Below are 19,787 nucleotides of genomic sequence, written 5' to 3'. Positions count from 1 at the left end.
TCTGTACCTACCATTTATGCTTCTTATTCCCTATACCTTCTCCCCCATTCCCTGCCCCCTCCCTGCTGATAACCCTCCATATGATCTCCATATCTGTGATTCTGTTCCTGTTCTAGTTGTTTGCTTTGTTTTTTGTTTTTTAGGTTCAGTTGTTGATAGTTGTGAGTTTGTTGTCATTTTACTGTTCATAGTTTTGATCTCCTTCTTTTTCTTAGATAAGTCCCTTTAACATTTCCTATAATAAGGGCTTGGTGATGATGAACTCCTTTCACTTGACCTTATCTGAGAAGCACTTTATCTGCCCTTCCATTCTAAATGATAGCTTTGCTGGATAGAGTTATCTTGGATGTAGTTCCTTGACTTTCAGGACTTTGAATACTTCTTTCCAGCCCCTTCTTGCCTGTGAAGTTTCCTTTGAGAAATTAGCTAATAGTCTTATGGGCACTCCTTTGTAGGTAACTGTCTCCTTTTCTCTTGCTGCTTTTAAGATTCTCTTCTTACCTTTAATCTTGGCTAATGCAATTATGATGTGCCTTGGTGTGTGCTTCCTTGGGTCCAACTTCTTGGGGTCTCTCTGAGCTTCCTGGACTTCCTGGAAGGCTATTACCTTCACCAGATTGGGGAAGTTCTCCTTCATTATTTTTTCAAGTAAGTTTTCAATTTCTTCCTCTTCCTCTTCTCCTTCTGGCACCCCTATGATTCTGATGTTTGAACATTTAAAGTTGTCCTGTAGGTTCCTAAGCCTATCCTCATTTTTTTGAACTCTTGTTTCTTCATTCTGTTCTGGTTGAATGTTTATTTCTTCCTTCTGCTCTAAATTGTTGATTTGAGTCCCAGTTTCCTTCCCTTCACTGTTGGTTCCCTATTTTTCTTTTCTTTTTAAAAAATATTTTTATTTATTTATTTTTAGAGAGAGGGAAAGGGAATGAGATAGGGAGAGAAACATCAATGTGTGGTTGCCTCTCACATGCCCCCTACTGGGGGCCTGACCTGGGCATGTGCCCTGACTAGGAATTGAACCAGCAAGCCTTTGGTTCACAGGCTGGCACTCAATTCACTGAGCCACACCAGCCAGGGCCCCAGTCTATTTTTCTTTATTTCACTCTTCAGAGCCTTCACTTTTTCCTCTATTTTGCTACCATACTCAACTATTTCTGTGAGCACCCTGATTACCAAGGTTTTGAACTGTACTTCTGATAAGTTGGCGATCTATTCACTGCTTAGTTCTATTTTTGGAGCTTTGATCTGTTCTTTCATTTGGGCCATATTTTTTTGTCTTGGCACACCTGTTACATTGTAAGGGGCAGAGCCTTGGGTATTTGCCCAGTCAGGGCAACCCACATCCCTGCTCCCTGTGTTTTGGCGCTGTATGTGGAGGAGGAGTCAGAGAGGGAACAATGCCCTTTGCTCAGCTCTTGCCCCACTTTCAGTCACTTCCCCCACTACCCACAAGCAAATTGGCCCCTTCTGGTGCTGATTCCTGGGTGGGTGTATTTGTGTACATTCTAGGACCCTGTGGGTTTCTCCAATGAACTCTCTTGTGAGGCTGGGAGTTTCTCCTGCCACTGCAACCCCCACAGATTTTTACAGCCAGAGGTTTTGCAGCTTTCTTTTCCCATGCTGGAACCCTGGATTGTGCAGTCTGTCTTGCTCCCCTGTTGTTCCTCCTGGTTTATCCACAAGCAAATGTGGGATAGCCCCATCTGCCAGCCACTGCCTTGCCCGCCCCAGTCCACATGGTCCTCCAGCTGCCACCTTGCTGCATGTCCTCTCCTTCCTGCCCAACTCCACCCCTCCTACCAGTCTGAGTGAATGTTTCTTCTTTAACTCCTTGGTTGTCGGACTTCCATACAGTTCTATTTGCTGGCACTTCTGGTTATTTTTTGTTTTCAAATTTGTTGTTATCCTTCTTTTGGTTGTGCGAGGAGGTAAATCGTATCTACCTTTGACTCCATCTTGGCCAGAAGTCCGCATCTTGTTTTTTAATAGTAAGCTTTATTTTATTCCCCCCTTTAATTAGGTAGGTAATTATATAGTGTTTTCCTATCTAGGGACTTAGCAAAACTTTCATCTTGTCTTACCGTCTAACATTCACTGACACTTTGCTCTCCACCAGCACAACGCGCAGACTTTGGTACTCTAACTCCACTTACCAGTGACTCCTGTGCTGTTGTGTCATGTCCTAATTCCCTGTTTACATATTTTAAACACCATGACACATTGCCATTTTGTTTGAGTCAATGTTTCTTTAGATTTGCAGTCCTATTTGTCACTTCCATTGTTCTTCCTTCCTTTCCCTCCCCTTTTTTGTGACTGAAGATTCTGTTTAGAATTTCCCTTAATGTGAGTATGCTGGTGGTGGACTCACTTTTTGTTTGTCTGAAAATATCTTTGCCTTCAATTTTTTAAAAGATTTTATTTGAGTTTTTTTTAATTTTAATTTTTATTGTTATTCAATTACAGTTGTATGCCTTTTCTCCCCATCCCTCCATCCCACCCCATGTTTTTCTAGAGAGGGGAAGGGAAGGAGAGAGGAAGAGAAACATCGATGTGAGAGAAAAGCATCGATCAGTTGCCTCTCATACCCACCCTGACCAGGAATCAAACCTGCGACCTTTCTCTTTGAAGGACAACGCCCAACCAACTGAGCCGTGCTGGTCAGGGTTTTACCTTCATTTTTGAAAGATATGTTCACCAGGCTTTGTATTCTAGATTGCAGTGATCTTCTTTAAACCTAGGGAGGGTGGCATTCCTCTCTTCTGGCTTCCAGTTTTGCTGTTAAGTTGTAAGCAGGAATCTGTTGCTTCTCTGAACTTAACCTATCTTTATTCTCTAGTTACTTTAAAACATTTTCTCTTTGCCTTTTTGCAGAGTGTGAGTTTATTTTAATTCATTGGGTTTCTTGAATTTGTGAATCAATGATTTTCATCAAGTCTAGATAATCCTAGCATTATTTCTTCAGATTGCTTCTTCCCCTCTCCTCTCCTAGGATTCCAATTAAACATGTTAGCTCAACTTACTTTGTCTCTTCAGGATTTTCCATCTTCTTATTATTCCAGGTTTCATGCCATATAGTTTTTCTGACCTGTTTCTATAGTCCACCAATTCTTTCCTCAGCTATATCTAAGCTATTAAACTCATCTATTGAGACCTTACTATATTAAAATTTTATTTATTTTAGAGAGAAAATGGGGTGGGAGAGATTTATTAAACCACTTTTTATGCATTCACTGATTGCTTCTGGTATGTGCCTGACCAGAGAGCGAACCTACCACCTTGGCATATTGGGTTGATGCTCTAACAAACTGACCCATCTGGCCAGGGCCATTTATTGTATTTTTCTAGCTAAAATTTCTATTTGGTCCTTTTCCAAATGTGCTGTCCATTTTTGTAGTTTCAGGTCTCTGATGAAAATTTCCAAGCTTGGCTTTTATCTTCTTGAAATACTAAGCCATTTTCATTTGTGTATAAATTGCTGTGGGTCTGTTTACTGTCTGTCATTTCTGTTTGGTTTCACTTATATTACCTCATCTCCTTAACTGCTTAATTTTTATTGTGGTTGATGTTATATTTGAAAATTTATTTTTATTATAATACTTTTGAGGTCTAGGTTGATGTTATGTTTCGTGAAATTTCTGCTTGCCTCTACGAAGCATCTGGATATGCCAACAATCTGGGATCATCTTATTCCTAAATCTGAACGTTGAGAATTTCTGGACCACCCAGAATAGTGTGAGGCTAGGCTGCAGAACGAGGACTAGCTTACTTCCAATTCATCCTTAGGGGTCCTAGTCCTAATGCTGGATCTTTACCAGTAACCCTGTCTTTAGCTGTCCCCAGATTCCAACTTTTCCTTCCTCTAGCTCTGTATCCTTCAAAGCCCTCAAATCCTCTCAGCAACCTTTTCTCAAGTGGCAAACGCCCCCAGGGTCAAAAGCAGCCTTCAGGGACATTTTTTCTCTTGAGTCCCAGCCAATCGTATTGGCCCTTTGATGCTTTTGGATTTTTAAAATATATATTGCACCCAATTTTTAAAATTTCTAGTGTGAATGTTGGTCTGAAACTTCCAGACAACCATGTTCACAAGTGGAACCTCCCACGATGGGAGGCTCACATATCACAGAACTCTGGGCCATAACCTCATTATACAATAAAACCTCACAGACAGGAAAAGACTTAGGTTCACACAGTTAGTGGTAGAGCCAGATCTAGTCTCAGAGCTCAAGACAAAGAACTATTAAAATCCACCTGCAAAAGATCTGGATGCAAGTGTTTGTTTTGTTCTGACCTTTTTACCTGTGGTAAGGAGAGCCATCTTGCCAAAAGACCAGAGAATGAAGTAATGACCAAAGAATCTTCCCAACACCTTCATATATTCCTCCCAGGCTGACCAGCGGGGGCAAGGAATCTGATGTTCTGTGGTCCAGGGGTCAGGGATGGAAGAATGTAATCCCTCTAACACCTAAACCAGGGATTGTAGATATCCCCGTGAGCAGTTATCCCTTTACCTTCAATGCTTCTCAACATCTGTGGTAACTGAACCCGACTTCAAATTCCTCTAGATCCACCTTATAAAAACTCTCTAAAAGCAAGTTGTTTTCAGCCAGCCTCCTCCCCCAGAAAACAAACACCAAGACACACTCACAACAAAGACCACACCATTTATTTACAAAGGCCAATGTGGGGCCCGAGGGAAGGATGGAGGGAAGACACCAGACATCCTCTCTAGATTGCTTAGGACCCTTTCCTACTTGGAGAAAAATCTGTCTCTCATGCCCCCGTATTCTCAGCCAGGAGTCCTCCAAGCAGCTGGGCGAAGCAGCAGAGATGAGAGGCGACAGGAGCCTCCTCCGCGCTCCAATCGAGTAACGTCCACTTCCAGATCAAGGGCAGCATTGCCACCCTCTCCTTTCCTTCCTCAAATGGAACTTTCTGGCCTGGAGGGAAATAGTGAAGAACTCAAAGGGCAGGGGCTAGGATGCCAAGGCCAGGGGCTCTGGAGGGAAAGACCCCTCTACCATTCCCTGAAAGCATAAGGAGAGGGTTGTAGGGCTGCCTGTCACAGCCCTGGCAGCTTCAGAAGAGGTACCTGCACTACCCATGGGTAACCCAACATCCAGAGGCCCAAGGGACCTAGCTCCCCGGGCTGTACGTATTCCTGCCCCAGACTAGCCCTTCTGCCTACTTCCCTGGTGGTGGGAGCTCTGAACCAGAAATTCACAAAGAATCCACCCTTCCACTCAACCCACATGCACCCACCCACACATACAGCCACTGCTGAGACAGACCCCAAACCACTTCACGTCATTTGAGGGGGCTCAAATCACTGGAACTTGGGGATACAGGCAGTCCTAAGTTCATGGAAATGTGTGAGTGAGTGAGTGAGTACATAAGCACGTGTGTTTGAGGAAATGGGGCCAATATGGCCCCTTGTGAACCATAATGCTTAGCTTCATTGAGCCCCTTTCGCTCGAGTTCTGTTAGCATGTCTACGTCTCCTCTGCCAGGCCCGAGCCTGGACTCTCTTAACTAAAAGAGCAATTAGTGCTCCACCCCCTAACCATCCATTCCAAATTCTAAGCCTTTCACTCAGGCTGTTTTGCCCATTCCCTTCCTCCAGAAATCTCATGCCCTCCTCCTCTGCACCAGTCTCCTTTGGGCTGATCCAGGGCTCGTTAATTCCTGGTTCAGAGGGCTGTGTCTCATCTCCTCCTGCAGACAGGGAGAAGAGGCATCTTCCTCCCCCTGGCAGTCCCAACAACCCCCATTAAAAAGTGCTGGGTGAAGTGACCAGACTAGGGGGTGAGGTGGAAAATCCCAGCCTGCTTCACTTGCCCCTCCTTCAGAGTATGAAGTTCTGCCATTGGTTAGGCTGGAGGTGAGAGGGGTTGGGGAAAGAAAGAAGGAAGAGAGTTACCAAAAGAAAACATAAGACAAGCAAAACCCTAGCAGCACAGATAAAAGACCCTGTTCCAATGAGCCAGAGCCTTCCGCTCTGCACAGCCACTGAGAAGTTTGAAGACTGCAAAGGTGGTTGTGGGGCCAATCAACAAAACTGTGAAAACCATTCAAATAGTTCTGCTCAAGCAGGACCAGTGAAGATTCTATAAGAGATGCAGAAGTAGAACCAAAATTCTCAGACAGAGCTACAGGGTTGGGGTCCACACCTCTAAAGCCACCCTGCTGCCTGGAGAGGACAAGGAGAAGACAGAAAGGATGACAAGCTGCAGAGGGAAGGAGCTGGCAGGAACCAAAGGCTGGCATCCAGGGAAGGGAGAAGCAGGAGGCAAGAGCCACAGGATTAGGAGAGTTGAGAGCCCAGGAGTCTCTCGATAGCCGCATTGATGTCCCCGCCTGTGGCAATCAGGGCCTGCAGGTTAGCCTCGCGGTTGATGAAGCCCATGGCGTTGAGCTGCTCTAGCTGCTGCTGGAATCTCACTTCCGGCGTCTGCACCTACAGAGGACAGGCCTTGTGAAGTGGGCAGAGGACCAGCTTCAGAAGCTGGGGGTTTACAATGGAGAGCAGACAATCTGTAGATCTTCTCCAACATCCTCAGAGTCAACCCATGGAGCAGGGTGGGGTGAGCTGCAAATGGGGACCAAGGAGCTTGGGCCCCAAGTCACTAAACGACTATGCAATAATAAGTCAGGGGTGTCTTTCTTAAAATTTCAAAGTAAAAGATAGGGTTTGGTCAGTCTATATTCCTAACTGCTTTCCAGCAACAATCTGGAGATGTTAACAGGTACTCAAAACTGCCAAATGCTCTGTGATCAGTAAGATGCATGCTAAACACCACTCTGCACCCCACCCCTGGCCATCGTCACACATCCAGCCACATTACAGGCCAGACAGTGGCCCAAGAACGAAAGAACCTGTTTAATTTTAACCAACCAACCAACCAGCTAACCAGCCGTTATTTACAAAGAGAAGGCTTTTCATATTTGACAATCCTATAAACATCTCCTGGAAGTATTCTCCCAAGGGATGCTTAGGAAGCACTGACCTTGCCCTGGCTGGTGTGGCTCAGTGGATTGAGCGCCAGCCTGCGAACCGAAAGGTCGCCAGTTCGATCCCTGGTTAGGGCACATGCCTGGGTTGTGGACCAGGTACCCAGCTGGGGGCGTGAGAGAGGCAACTGATCGATGTTTCTCTCCCTCTTTCTTTCTTTTTTTTTTTTTACTGAAAACAATTTTAATAAAGAAATTTAACAATTTTACCATATCACACATGTGTGACTCTAATGTTTTTTTTTAATGTTCAGATATTTTTTTTAATTTTTATTGTTATTCAATTACAGTTGTATGCCTTTTCTTAAAGAAGCACTAGCCTAGGTCATGAACAGAAGACTCTCAGAGCTGAAAGGAGCCCAGCAGTCACAGGACACCTGGCTGTTGACAGGAAGAAAGAGAAGGAAAGGACCCCTCAAGGGTCACAGAGACCCCCTGCCATGGCACAAAAGGCCCACACAGGGCTCCACGCCATGCACACAATGTCAGGGGGGCTGAACCTTGGGGATCACTTGGTTCAGCTCTTGCACAGAGCTGTGCATACTCACATATCTGTTACAGGCCTTTCCCAGACGAGTCACAAAGGTTAAGGGGCTCACCCAAGGTCTTCCCCACTACCCCAACCCTGCACCCCCCTAAACCCCTAGCCTTGACTTTGCAGCCCAGGGCTTTAGTTACCTCACCTCCCATAATCCTCCTCTCAGGTCTCAGAGATGGAGGGTGCTTTAACTATCAAAAGGATCCCATGATATAAGCAGAAGTGGTAGGCATAACAGCAGTTAAAGTGTGAACCCTGGAGCCAGCATGCCATGCTTGGTTTGAATCTTGGCTGCATTACTTAATAGCTTTTGACTAAGCATGCCACTTACTCTCTCTGGACTTCAGTTTCCCCCTTTTGTAACAGAAATATAATAACAGCTTCCTCACAAGGCTGTTGGAAAGACTAAAGTAAATGAGACACTTAGCACCTAGCACATGGTAAGTGATATCACTATTCTCATCTCCATTTTATAGCTGTGGAAACTGAATTTAGGGAAGATCAGTAACTTGCCTGAGGCTAGAAAGTGGGAGACCAGGGTCTAAAGCCAGGTCTGGCCGACACCAAAGCCTGCTTTGCTGTCTCCACTCTACTGTGACCCTTGATACCACAGGATGGAAATGGTGGCTCCAGCACTAGCCCCGCTGCCCCATGTACCTGTGAGCTTCCACTTCCTGCTAAAAGCTGGATCATCTGCTGCATGAGCTGCTGCTGAGCACTAGAGGCCCCAGTTGGAGAAGAAGTGGCTGGTGGGGCTGGTGAGGAGGTGGGGGCTTCGGGCGCAGGCCCGGAGTTGCTGCCTGCTGAGGGTGCGGGGGTCCGGGGCATCCCGAAAGAGCCAAGGCTGCAAACAAGAGAGACCAAAAGGTGGGGGATGGCCTTTGAGAAAGGGATGGGCAGGTGAGATCTAGAAGGAAAAGCAGTTGAAGGAAACAGGAAAACAGACCCTAAGAGACAGGATGGCTGCTCACAGTGGCAGAGGGAGGGGTTGAGGGGAGAAGTAACCAAACCTTGCTGCCCACCTGCCCCCCACCCTCACCTCGGTATCAGCCCAGGGGCCTCAGTCTGCAAGGTCTGCAAGCCCTGCTGGATCTGCAGCAGCGCCTGCATGGCGCGGGGATTGGTAAGGATGGAGAGCGACTCCGGGTTCTGCATCTGGTGGGAAACGAACAGAGAAAGGCAACGGGAGGTGGCAGTAGACGGGAGGCAGCCTGAACCCCAAGTCTGGAGCCAAGCTCCCTTACGTTCCACCCCTTGGGCTTCAGGGTCCAACCTTTGCCCTCAGCCTCTACCCCTCTATTCTACTCACCTGCTGCAGGAAGACAGGGAGCTGCAGGCGGAGCTGCTCCTGAAGCTGGGGGTTCCCCGCGAAGAGCGGCACATTCACCATCATCTGCCAGGGTCAAGGTAGTAGGGGGAGGCCTGGGCCAACCCACCCTAAGAATTCCCCCACAGCCTCAGTCTCCCTCGGCACCCCTACCACTTCAGGAAATCTGGCCAGCTTTTCCAAGGATTTTAAAGTATCCTGAAGGCCTAAGTGGGACAGCGAGAGGAAATGGAACTATACTCTGGGCAATGATGGGTATCATAAGCCAGGCTGCTCAGCCCTGGGTCTGATGATGACGAGAGCTAACATTCCCAAGTACACAGTGCCTAGGATGTGCCATGCCAAGTTCAAAGCACTTTATACACATTATCTCATTTAATCCTCACAAGTCTATGTGGAACTATGGTTACTACCAGTTTACAGATGAGGAAACTAGGAGGTTAAACTACTTGCTTAACTTCCACAGCTAGGAAGTCACGAAGATTCAGATACAAACCCAGGCAGTCCGGCTCCAGTGTTTTGACCACAACGAACTGCCCCCAGTGCACTGCCAGGGGACCAGCTCCGTACCTGAGCGGCAAAGTCAGGGTTCTGGGCAAGCGTCTGCATCATGCTGCGCATGTAGGGGGCGGAGATTACATTCTGCATCAGTTGGGGGTTCTCTGAGATCTGCTGGAGCAGGGCCTGCATTTCCGGGCTGTTGAACATCCCTAAGGCAAGGAGAAGAAAGCAACCAAACAGGAGAAAAGGGGTCCAGATGGAAACCAAATGCCTCACATCAATCTACCTTAGTTCAGACACCGAGTGGTTACAAAACTCAGAAAGGCAACAGTAGCACGGGCACCCAGGTACTGGGGCACGGTCCAAGTCTCTCCTGACTCCTGCTTTGGCCTGGCCCCCTTCCCAACTACTCTGCTGAGAGCAAGTCAGATGGAAACTGGGTCTGATTCATGCCTCTCTGGACTGTTGCTTCCACAAGCTCAGACAGTGTCAGAACTGGACAGGATGTGACTAAAGATCACCTAAATCAATGGCTTTCAAACTTGTCTTGGCAGCAGAGACCCTTCCCTCAAACCCAATCTTGTGTAAAACCCAAGCATGTCAATGAGCTGGGCGGGAAGCCTGGAGCCTCTCACCATTGGTCCTTCCTCATCCTAGAGAAGGCCCAGACCCCCCAGGACTCAGAAGCACCCTTTTAAAACCATGGTCAGGTTCAAGTCCCTTATTTTATAAATAAGGGAACTGAAGCACATAGAAGGGAAGGGACTTTCCCAATCAAGATGTCCCCCAGGGCACAGAGAAATCAGGGCATCTACTAAAGCCATGCCCAGGGCCACAGGTACAGTCAGAGTCCAGGTAAGTGGGGCACCCAGGGTCATGCAGTCCATAACCTGCACCTGTGTGCACGGCAGCTCTGCGCCTCCCTCTTCCCCAGCCTCACGTCTGTCTGTCCCAGGCCTGCCCTGGCTCCTCTCCCACACCCCCACCCCCAGCTGACCCATTTACCCTGGGTGCCTCACCCTTGCTGAAAGAGCTTAGAAGGTGGGGCCTGGTTTATTCATGAGCCATTATTAGACCACTCAGAGCGACAGCAGGGCAGGGGCAGACAACCCTGAACCCTCTGAGGGGTGGAGCTAATACCTCAGGCTGCAGAGGCCCCTCTGTGGCTTCTACAGTCTCACCTCTGTCTTTAATATTCTGGAACAATAGGAACCCCATTCAGTCCTGGGCCAGAGGGAACGCCCTGGTGACCCCACTAAGCTCCTTCCATCCTAGGACATACCTGACCCCAGGCTAGCCGCATTGATCCCAAAGGGGTTCGAGACTGTCGGGTGCACCTGGCTGGTCCCCGATCCTCCGGTGCCCTCCCCACCGGACCCGGGGGCCTGGGAGGTGGGGGGCGAGGGGCTCCAGGGGTTAGGGAGGGGCTCTCGATTCTCAGTCCGCAGAGGCTGGGAAGACGAGCTGTCGGAGTTCCCGGCCAGGGAAGAGAAGGGATTGTTGCCAAACTGGGAGGAGGGAAAGGTTTTGGGTTAAGGACTGAAACAAATCGGGGATAAGGGCTATGCCCTTTCTTCCTCTCATCTAGTAGCCTCCCCTTCCCCAGGAAAGGGAGAGAGATCTAAGACCTTAGAAGTCCTCAGCTCAATTTTTAGCCCCACAATGGGCAGCTCCTCCCTGATTCTGCAGGGTGGGAGCTGACAGACGCTAGTGACTGGATAACTGAACCCCTCAGGTAACTGGAAACTTCCCATCTATCCTGGTGGCTCTTAACATCTGGTCTCTCGCTCCCTCTGTGTTCCACGGTCCTCTACACGCCGTTCCCGGTGTGCGGAAAGATAACGGTATTCCTCAGCTCTTCATGTGCAGAGGCGTTGGACTCACCTTCGCACACTGTTCTGACTCTTAATGCCGATTTGCCTCTAGCCTCACCTTTTCCAACCACCTGAGCCTACCACTAACTCCTCAGAGGCCTCTCCCTCACAGCCTCAGTCTCCTAAGTGGGTTCTGTCCCTCCAGGCCTACCACAATGGAGCACATCCTGGGTGGCAGGTCCTCCCCAGGTCTTCTATCTCCTCCTCCCCCCCCCATTCCCCTGCCTACCTCTTCAGAGAGGCTGCTGCAGCTAAACAGTCCCCCTTAGCACCAGGTTCCCACTGTGTCACTCAGGGTTATCTCAGAGACCCATCATATGGTGTGCTGCCCCAGGGAGCACCGGAATCTCCTCCCTCTGGACCCACCAGCACCCAGAAAAGAGCTCTGTCCAAGAGACGTGCTTGCTGAAGAAGTCCCAGACCCTATTCTCCTTGCTCAGCCTCTCCCGAGTTCCTAGTTCCTAGGCAGCTCTGACTAAGCAGGTCTCTGAGAAGCTTAGTCCCTCCCCATCATGTGATTTCACATCCAGTTACTTTCACTGTTTTCTCAAAGTGGGCCCCGGCTCCAGCCGGTAGCGCAGTTGGTTAGAGAGTTATCCCCGTGTGCCGAGGTTACAGGTTCAGTCCCCAGTCAGGGCACATACAAGAATCAACAATGCGTAAATAAGTGGAACGACAAATTGATGTTGCTCTCTCTCTCTAAATTCAATAAATAAAAAGAATGAACAACAGGTTGGCCATGGGGACGAGGCTGCCCAAGGACCTGCTCCAGCTGTGGTTCCTTCACCGTACCAGACGCCAGTTTAGGTAACGGGGCTTGCCGGCCAGGGTTTGCACATGCCGGTGTCAGTCTCCGCCCCTGTTTGAGATTTCCTGTTCTGGCAACTTGCCTGGCACCCAAGCCCGCCTCGTTCTGGGCCCTACCTCGTTCTCCTTGGTACACCCTAAGGACTGAATCTCTTTTGCTGAACTCCCTATTGTGATAACAGCTGCCATTTACCGAGCATCTACCATGTGCCTGCTACACTTACTGTAATGTTTAGAACATCCCTCCAACACGACAGTTCTCAAAGTGTGGTCCTAGGGCCCCTGCGAGGTTCAAAACTATGTTCATAATTCTAAGACATGATTTGCTTTCTTCCACTTTCACTTTCTCACGAGTATTGAGTGAAGTTTTCCACAGGCCACATACGTAACGTGTGACACTGAGTGCACCGTAGCAGACTGAACACAGAAGCAGACCTGAGGCTCCAGCCGTCTCGCAGGCGGACATTACAGAGATCCACGAAAATGTAAAACAAGGCCACTCATTCCTCTAAAGTTTTGTTTTGGAAAACGAAGTTATTTTCAAAAGAATGTGCTATTTATGTCAATGGAGAATGAATTTATTGTTATTTTTAAAAGAATTAGTAAATGTATTTTGTAATTTTTTAGTTTTAATTTCAGGTATAGTGAATATCAATAGATCTGACCCACAAAAACAAAAGCTGTTTGGGATCCTCAATAATTTTTCAGGGTATCAAGGGGCCCTAAGACCAAAATGACTGAGAGCCACTAATGTAATATATTGCCTCCATTTTGAAAATGAGGCAGCTAAGGTTTTAGAAAGGTTAGGAAATGCACTTAAAATCACATCACTAGAAAATGGTGGGACAGGTCTGCTGGCGCCAAATGCTGTTTTCTCTTCGCCAACCCGGTGGCTCTCACACCTCAGTGCGCATCGGAGTCTGCTGATGTGCTTCTTTCTTATAACCCTCTCTCCCCACCCTGATGTTTTCAACTAGGTGAAAGTGTTACTTTGATATACATTTTCAATTAAATACTTAAGTAAAATTTAAAATAAACAAGTAAATCCCTTCAAAAAGTCATACTTGATCCCTACAAGCAGTTTCTAATATTCAAAAGAGCAATGCCCCAAATAACCAAGGTGTTACAGGGAGGGTGGGGCATTCACTCCACTAGCCGCCCAGGCGTCAGTGAGACAACGTGGTGTCACCACGGGGACAGAAAACCAGGCGGGTGCGCCAGGAGCAGGGTCGGCAAGACACACTCATTTGTGGACCCCTGGTGCGGGACGGAAGCAGCGTGAATAAGGAATCCGCTGGGACATCACGGGCCACTCAGGATCCAGTATTTTTTTCCCTTTCTAAAAGTTAAAAATAGCAAGAGATCTCACCCTCCCACCTGAGCACCGGTTGGGGGAGCGTGTTCCGTTTGTGAAAGTCCATTGAGCTGTACATTTACGTACTTTTCTATCACTATATATTATCCTTCAATAAAACATTTTTTAAATGTTTAAAAAGTATAAGGGGACTAAATGGTAATGGGAAAAAAATACAATAAAGATTTAAAAAAATGTTTAAAAAGCAAATTTAAGCTTATATGAACAGCATGATACCACTTCTATAAGGCTGAAAAATATGCAAAACAAAACTATAGATTATTTACGGATGCCTACATAGGTAATAAGAGAAGCAAAATGGAAAACGCCAACTTCGGAGCAGCAGTTAGCTCTGGGGAAGGAAAGCAAGCCTAAGACGGTAAGACGGGGGGGCTAAGTGAGGGCTGCTGTTCTATCTGTAATGTCTTATTTGCAAATATTAAATATGTCTAGGAAAATATACAAAATATTAACAACATTCTTTAACTTGGAGTAGAAAAGAGGTGAGTGGAAGAAAATAGAGGGATGTCTTATGCATAATTTATTGAGCTTCTATTCCCTCCCACACTTTTAAAATACCCTTTTGTTTACTTTATTTACATTTGGATTTTTGAAACATGTAAATGTGCAATGTATTTAATGTAAATTAACCTTTAAAAAAAAAAAGGCACTGAAACTATATATGGCAACATGTTAGGGCAACTTAGATACAACAGATGCTGTTTTTATCTATGTTCCTTGTATATTTGGAAAGAGATCATAAAGCATTTTTAAAAGTACATATTCCCAGAGGCTGACTCCAGAGACCGAGTCAATAAGTAGCTCAAAGGTGGGGCCTAGGGATCTCAGCACTAACAAGTCTCAGGTGATCTACGGACGGCGCCTGAGACACTGCTGGGATCAGCTACTTGACCCCAGGCCTGCCCTACCACCTTTGAGCTCCTGGTGCAAGAAGTCTGTCAGAGCAAAGTCAAATCCCGTGGACTCCACTCCTCATCCACTTTCCTGGGGAACTTCACTACCATCTGCCTTAGTGCCTCAGTCCCATGACAAGTGGGACCGTCCCTGGCTATGCATTATGAGAACCACTTTGAAACCAAGGCCCACCCTCAGGGGGAGGGGATGGGGCTGGGGAAGGAAAGAGGAGCAGACAGCACCCCAGGCTTGCCTGGGTCTGGAGGTAGGGAATCTCGGGCCCAGGCAGCCCCCACCCACTGCCCCTACCCCAGGCCCCACCTGTTCCCGAGCCGCACTGAACATGGGCTCCTGGATGTCTGTGTACATGCGGCGGAGAGCATTATACCCTCCGGGGATGCTCTCCAGGTTGCTGAGGGCTCGGTCCTGATTCCGCATCATCTCCTGCATCATGGCTGGATTCCGAGCAAGCTCCATCGTCTGGTAGAGAAGGGAGAGAGAAAGAATGGGCCCTGGAACCAGGGGAGCACCAAGCCTGGCAAAGGGTGGGCCCGAGGGGGAGGCCTGAATCAGGACCAGGGTCCGGAGCCCACAATCTGCCCCACAGTGGTGGAGAGAAGGGCAAACTAGACTTCCTTCCTGTACTGGAAGCTCCAACCCTTTTTCCCCGTGGGCATTCATTCTGGTTGCCTTTTTCTAGTGAGGTACTACGATCCCACAAGCGGTGCGGGCAACAGCTTCCCTCCTTCAGGCTCAGGGGGTCCAGGGAAGTATCGGTGATCAGGGAGCACAAGAAAATCAAGTAAGAATGAACATGAGAAAGGAGAGGAGGCAGAAGAGAAAGTTAACATTTACTGAGCACCTACTACGTACAGGCACCGGATTCAATAATTTACAGAATTCAAGTCACTTATCCCCCACAATAGTAGTCTCAGGTAGGTATTTCTGTCCCTATTTTGCAGATGAGAAAATAGGCTCAGACTCACTGCCTGGAGACAGTGGGAATTAGTGACGGAATTAGTGATGGAGCCAGGTTTCAAGGCCAGGTTAGTCTGTCTGACTGACACCGTCCTGTGCTTCCTGGTAAATGACACGTTGATAAGGGAAGGGACAATGTTACCAACACCCTCTATCCCTCATCCCCAGGACTTTCGCCTAAATTTGAAAAACATGATGAGGGTTTTCTCTTTAGAGCCAATGGCTCACTCTCAATAAGAGGAGGCCTGTGCCAACTCCAGGGGACAGCAGTACGTGATAGAGAAAATTAGTATGGCTACTTCTCGTTCCCATTCAACGCCTTCCCTGTCCTTCTCCTCAAATTTGCTCCACACTTGCATCTTCTTAGATACCCTTATGTCTAAGACACAACTCTCATCTCATTCCATAATCCAGTCATTCAGTAAGTATTTACTGAGTGACTCTATACCACACAATAGTCTAGACAGTAAACGAAACAACTGCAAACCCTTGCCCTAATGGGACTTATCTTCTGCTGAGTCCAGCACTGGTGCCCACAGGTCTGCTGAGGCTGTCTTTCCTCGTCCCCTGGTGGACTGGGCCATGAGACAGAGCTCCCAAGACAAACACAAAACTGCCTCGCCTGGGTCTCCCTTACCCGCCTGACCCAGCCCAGCCATGATGCTCCCCGAGCACCCTACTATCTCTTACTGCCAGGCCTTTGCACTCGCTATCCCTCGACCCTACACTAACTCTTCCTTTTTACTCATTCTTCCTCCCTTGGGTCCCAGCTTGGTTTTTTTCCCTCTAGGAAGCCTCCTTGGAGCCCCAGGGTAGGGTCAAGACCTACTCTCGGTGCTGCTGGGGGATTCTGTGACTATCTCTATGATAGCACTGATCACACTGTATTATAATTGCCTGCCTTCTTATCCCATTTCCCTTCAACACAAGGAGTTCCTGGAAAGCTAGGCCTGTATCTTTTCATCAGATGGGATACTATGTATCCCAAGTGTGCAAAACATGGCTGCTACACAAACGAATGAGCAAATCAAGGTAGGACAAGGTGAGGAAAGGCCAGGCAGGCATGGCTGGGTGCCAGGTGCCTCCCACACTCTTGCCCCAACCTCTCTTGTACCCACCTGCCTCATGAGCTCAGGGTTGTTGAGCATGTGGCTGATCTCAGGGTTCCGCTCCATCAGCTGCTGCATCTGGGGGTTGGCCATGATCATGTGGCGCATCAGGTCAGGGTTAGACATCATGTCTTGGACCAGTGGGTTCTCCATGATCTGCGACAGCATCTCAGGATTGGACATCAGCTGCCTCTGCATCTGTTGCTGCAGCTCCATGAAGTTGGCGGAGCCCAGACCCAGGCTGCCCAGGCCTAGGATGCCCCCAAAGCCAGCTGCGGGGAGGGGGCAGAGTCACAGTCTGCCACAGGAGCCCTTCCCCACCTGGTCAGAGCCACTGAGTTCAGGTCTCCAGGATGGGCCCCTGTGCTTCTTGCATCTCCCTTTTCCAGTCATTCCCGCAGCCCCAGCCCTGATCCACTGTTGGGAGAGATGTCAGCCTGCTAGACTGAGCCCTCTTTGGCGGCAGAGGCTGGGAGCAGGGCACAGTCCTGAGCACAGAGAGGGCAACCACTGATGTCCTGTCGAATGGGTAAATCAATACTCCCCGCCTGGCCACTTTTGTCCTCACCCAGGGTTCCCCATATCTCCAGCCCCATCTCTCCCCTCACTCTAACATTAGCCCATGCTCCCCTTATCTGGGAAGCCCTGATCTGGGTCCTCTATCCCCATCAGACCACGAGTGGGAACCATGTTTCTCCCTTCTCTTGGCTCTCCACCAATCCCCAGTCCCACACAGGACAGTGCCCTTCTCCCTAAGGGCTTACAGAGTATGGATGCAGTAGCATTGGGAGGGCCCTCCCCAGCCCCTGGGGAGGGACCCCCCCCACTGCTCCTCCGGCTTCCACTGCCAGCATCTGAAGTGGCACTGCCAGAGGTGGAGGGCTGGGCAGGGGTGGCAGGTGAAGCAGGCGTGGTGGAGGGTGCTGAGGCAGGGTCTGGAGTGGAGGGGGAAGAAGCAGTGGCAGCAGCCGGATCTTGAGTCCTGAGGACAGAGAAAGAAAATCCTAGTTTACCATGAACTCAAGAGGGGAGATAACCATCTCTGTGTTTGCCGTGCAGCTACTGCCCCAACCCAGGCCACATCCTAAGCAACACTGAAGCTGGGGTGGGGTGATGCTAGGGGGTAGTCAGAAAACCAGATGGAGGGAAGGAGGAGCTAGTATCATCTGTCCTCAGGGCATTCTGGGAGATGTATGCCAGGATCCCTCCCCTTGCAGGCGAGGATGATAAGCCTGCTTGGCAACCCATCCAAGAGCCACCTTGCTGGGCCTTGGCATAGGCCCTCTAGGCACTGTTAAGTGATGGGTTAGAAAGTATCAGATGGGGAAAAGTGATCCAATCAGAAGCTGGACCTGCTCCTCTCCTAAACTTACTTCTGAGGGGTCTTGATGACCAGATGGACAGTGAGCCCATCTTTGATCCCATGCTGGTTCAGTGTGTCCCCATCCTTGAGGATCTTGCCTGCGAAGATCAGGACCAGCTGATCCTGCTGAGCCTTAAACCTCCGGGAGATTTCCTCTTTGAACTGTGATCAAGAGGCAGAGGTCACCGCAAAGGTTGCCTGGACTCCATCCACCAGGGACCCTTCTTTAAGAGCCTTGGCATTCTTTTGCTCCCATCTCTAGTTGTGGGAAGTCCGTTCTGCAGTCTTGACTCCATCCCTCCAGCTGCAATAAGCAGCTCCTTTCTTAACCAAGGAGATGGACCAGTGAGAGGCTCTTCTTTCAACTCTCCTCCAGGGTCTCCCACCCCAGGAAGCCCTTGCTGCTATCTGTCCCTCCCTCTTCAGTCCCTCTGCCCAGTTCCCTGCAAGGGTCCTGCCTGGGCAGCACTCTCCACCTCAGTTCCTAGAATAGCCGTAGATCCATGCCCTGACTCCCTCAGCCTCCTCTTCTCAGACCCCAAGTTTCTCTCCCCTCTTTATTCCTAGTCTGCTTGTAACAACGGCAACACAGAGATCCCAGTTATTTATAAGGCACTGATTATTCATGAGTTAAGAATCTAAGTCTCACAAAATACGCATTAATTATTATTTCCATTTTAAAGATGAGAGAAAATGATGATCAAAGTGATTAGGTAACTTGCCACGGTAGACGGGACTCACACACCAAAGGCCAGACTCTTAACCAAAACATTGCCTCTCAATTGGAACTGATTTCAAATCCAACTTTGCAGGGAAACAGATTTAAATTCTGGATGAAATCATTTAATAAGATTGAGGCAGAGGGGGCGGCCAGTGATGATACTAAAATCTGGCTTGGGAAATTAGACTCCCAAATCTATCACCCCTCCCCAAATCGAACCAAACCAAACCAAACCAAACAGACACCTAAGTAAAAATAGTGCACTTGCTAACCAAAGGCAGCTTCCAGATTCTCCCTTCCAACCAGAAGGCCTATATTAAGCCCCGCCTTTGTGAAATTCTGGAGCAACCATTGGGGGGTGACTAACATAGGCGATATTCCTTCATTCAATACGATTTTACTGAACATCTGCACACTGTGTAAATCCCAGAGGGGCTGAGAACCAAAAGGAACCGCCTGGACTTGAAAGCAAGAAGGACCTGGGCAGAGAGAAATCCTCCCCAAAGCGCCCGGAGGCAGAGTAAGCTCGGCTCTCTCCTAGGCGCACCCTAGGCGCCGCGAGCTCTACACTGCGCCCCCCGCCCGCTCTCCCGGCTCAAAACCTTGCCCGGCCCCCACTCAGCCTTCAAGCCTCGAACCCCGACCGGTAACCGGGGCGCACACTCCCCTCAAACCCAGGGTCCTTTCCCCGTCCCTGCGCAAAGTGGCCCCACCCCACTCTCCACCACGCCCCCAATCCAGGCCACAAGGCAAACCCCGGCCTCATTTCCCCAACACGCGCCAAGCTCCCCCAGATTACACTCGCAGAACGCCCCCTACCCGCCTTTCCTTCCTTCCCGCTCCTCCGAGTGCCAGCTGGGCCCCCACCCTCCTCTCCCAGGCCCTCCCCTACGCCCGACCGTCCAGGACCACCCCTCTCTTCGCGGACCCCTCCTCCCCGCCCACCCCCACCGAACTACCTCCTTGACCGAGGCTCGATCGCAGATCACAATTTCCTCCTTGTCTTTGGGGGTCTTGACGGTGACCCGAATGGGGGGCCTCGTCTCGGCCCCGCTCGGCTCCGCCATGCCGCCACCGCCACCCGGCCGCCCGCCAGCCCGCCCCGGCTCCTCCTCCTCCCCGCCCGCCGGGCTGACCCCACTCGGCTAGGGTGCCTCCAACACTCTCCTCTCCCCTCCCCTCCCCTGCCCTCCCCTCTCCTCCCCAAGACTCCGCCACCCCCTTTGAACCAGCCGCAGCCACAGCGCCCCGGGCGGACTGGGGGGGCCACTGCAGCGGAGCCCGCCCAGGGC

General features: G+C 49.4%; 1 protein-coding gene across 1 annotated transcript; it reads right to left on the bottom strand.

The window, feature by feature from the left end:
* Positions 1–4,641: 4,641 nt before the first annotated feature.
* On the bottom strand, positions 4,642–19,662 carry UBQLN4 (ubiquilin 4). Its single transcript, XM_024574116.3, has 11 exons — positions 19,455–19,662; positions 17,785–17,936; positions 17,176–17,393; positions 16,421–16,683; positions 14,646–14,804; positions 10,657–10,882; positions 9,444–9,583; positions 8,856–8,939; positions 8,586–8,701; positions 8,204–8,390; positions 4,642–6,454 (listed from the first exon to the last, which is right to left on the bottom strand). The coding sequence occupies exons 1-11, from the start codon at positions 19,560–19,562 to the stop codon at positions 6,302–6,304; spliced, it is 1,806 nt and encodes a 601-aa protein (XP_024429884.2). The 5' UTR covers positions 19,563–19,662; the 3' UTR covers positions 4,642–6,301.
* Positions 19,663–19,787: the final 125 nt, after the last annotated feature.

The sequence above is a fragment of the Desmodus rotundus genome, chromosome 12, assembly GCF_022682495.2.
Source record: "Desmodus rotundus isolate HL8 chromosome 12, HLdesRot8A.1, whole genome shotgun sequence".
NCBI lineage: Eukaryota > Metazoa > Chordata > Mammalia > Chiroptera > Phyllostomidae > Desmodus > Desmodus rotundus.
The sequence above is the reverse complement of the archived record's forward strand: the minus strand, read 5'-3'. Positions and strand labels throughout refer to the sequence as shown.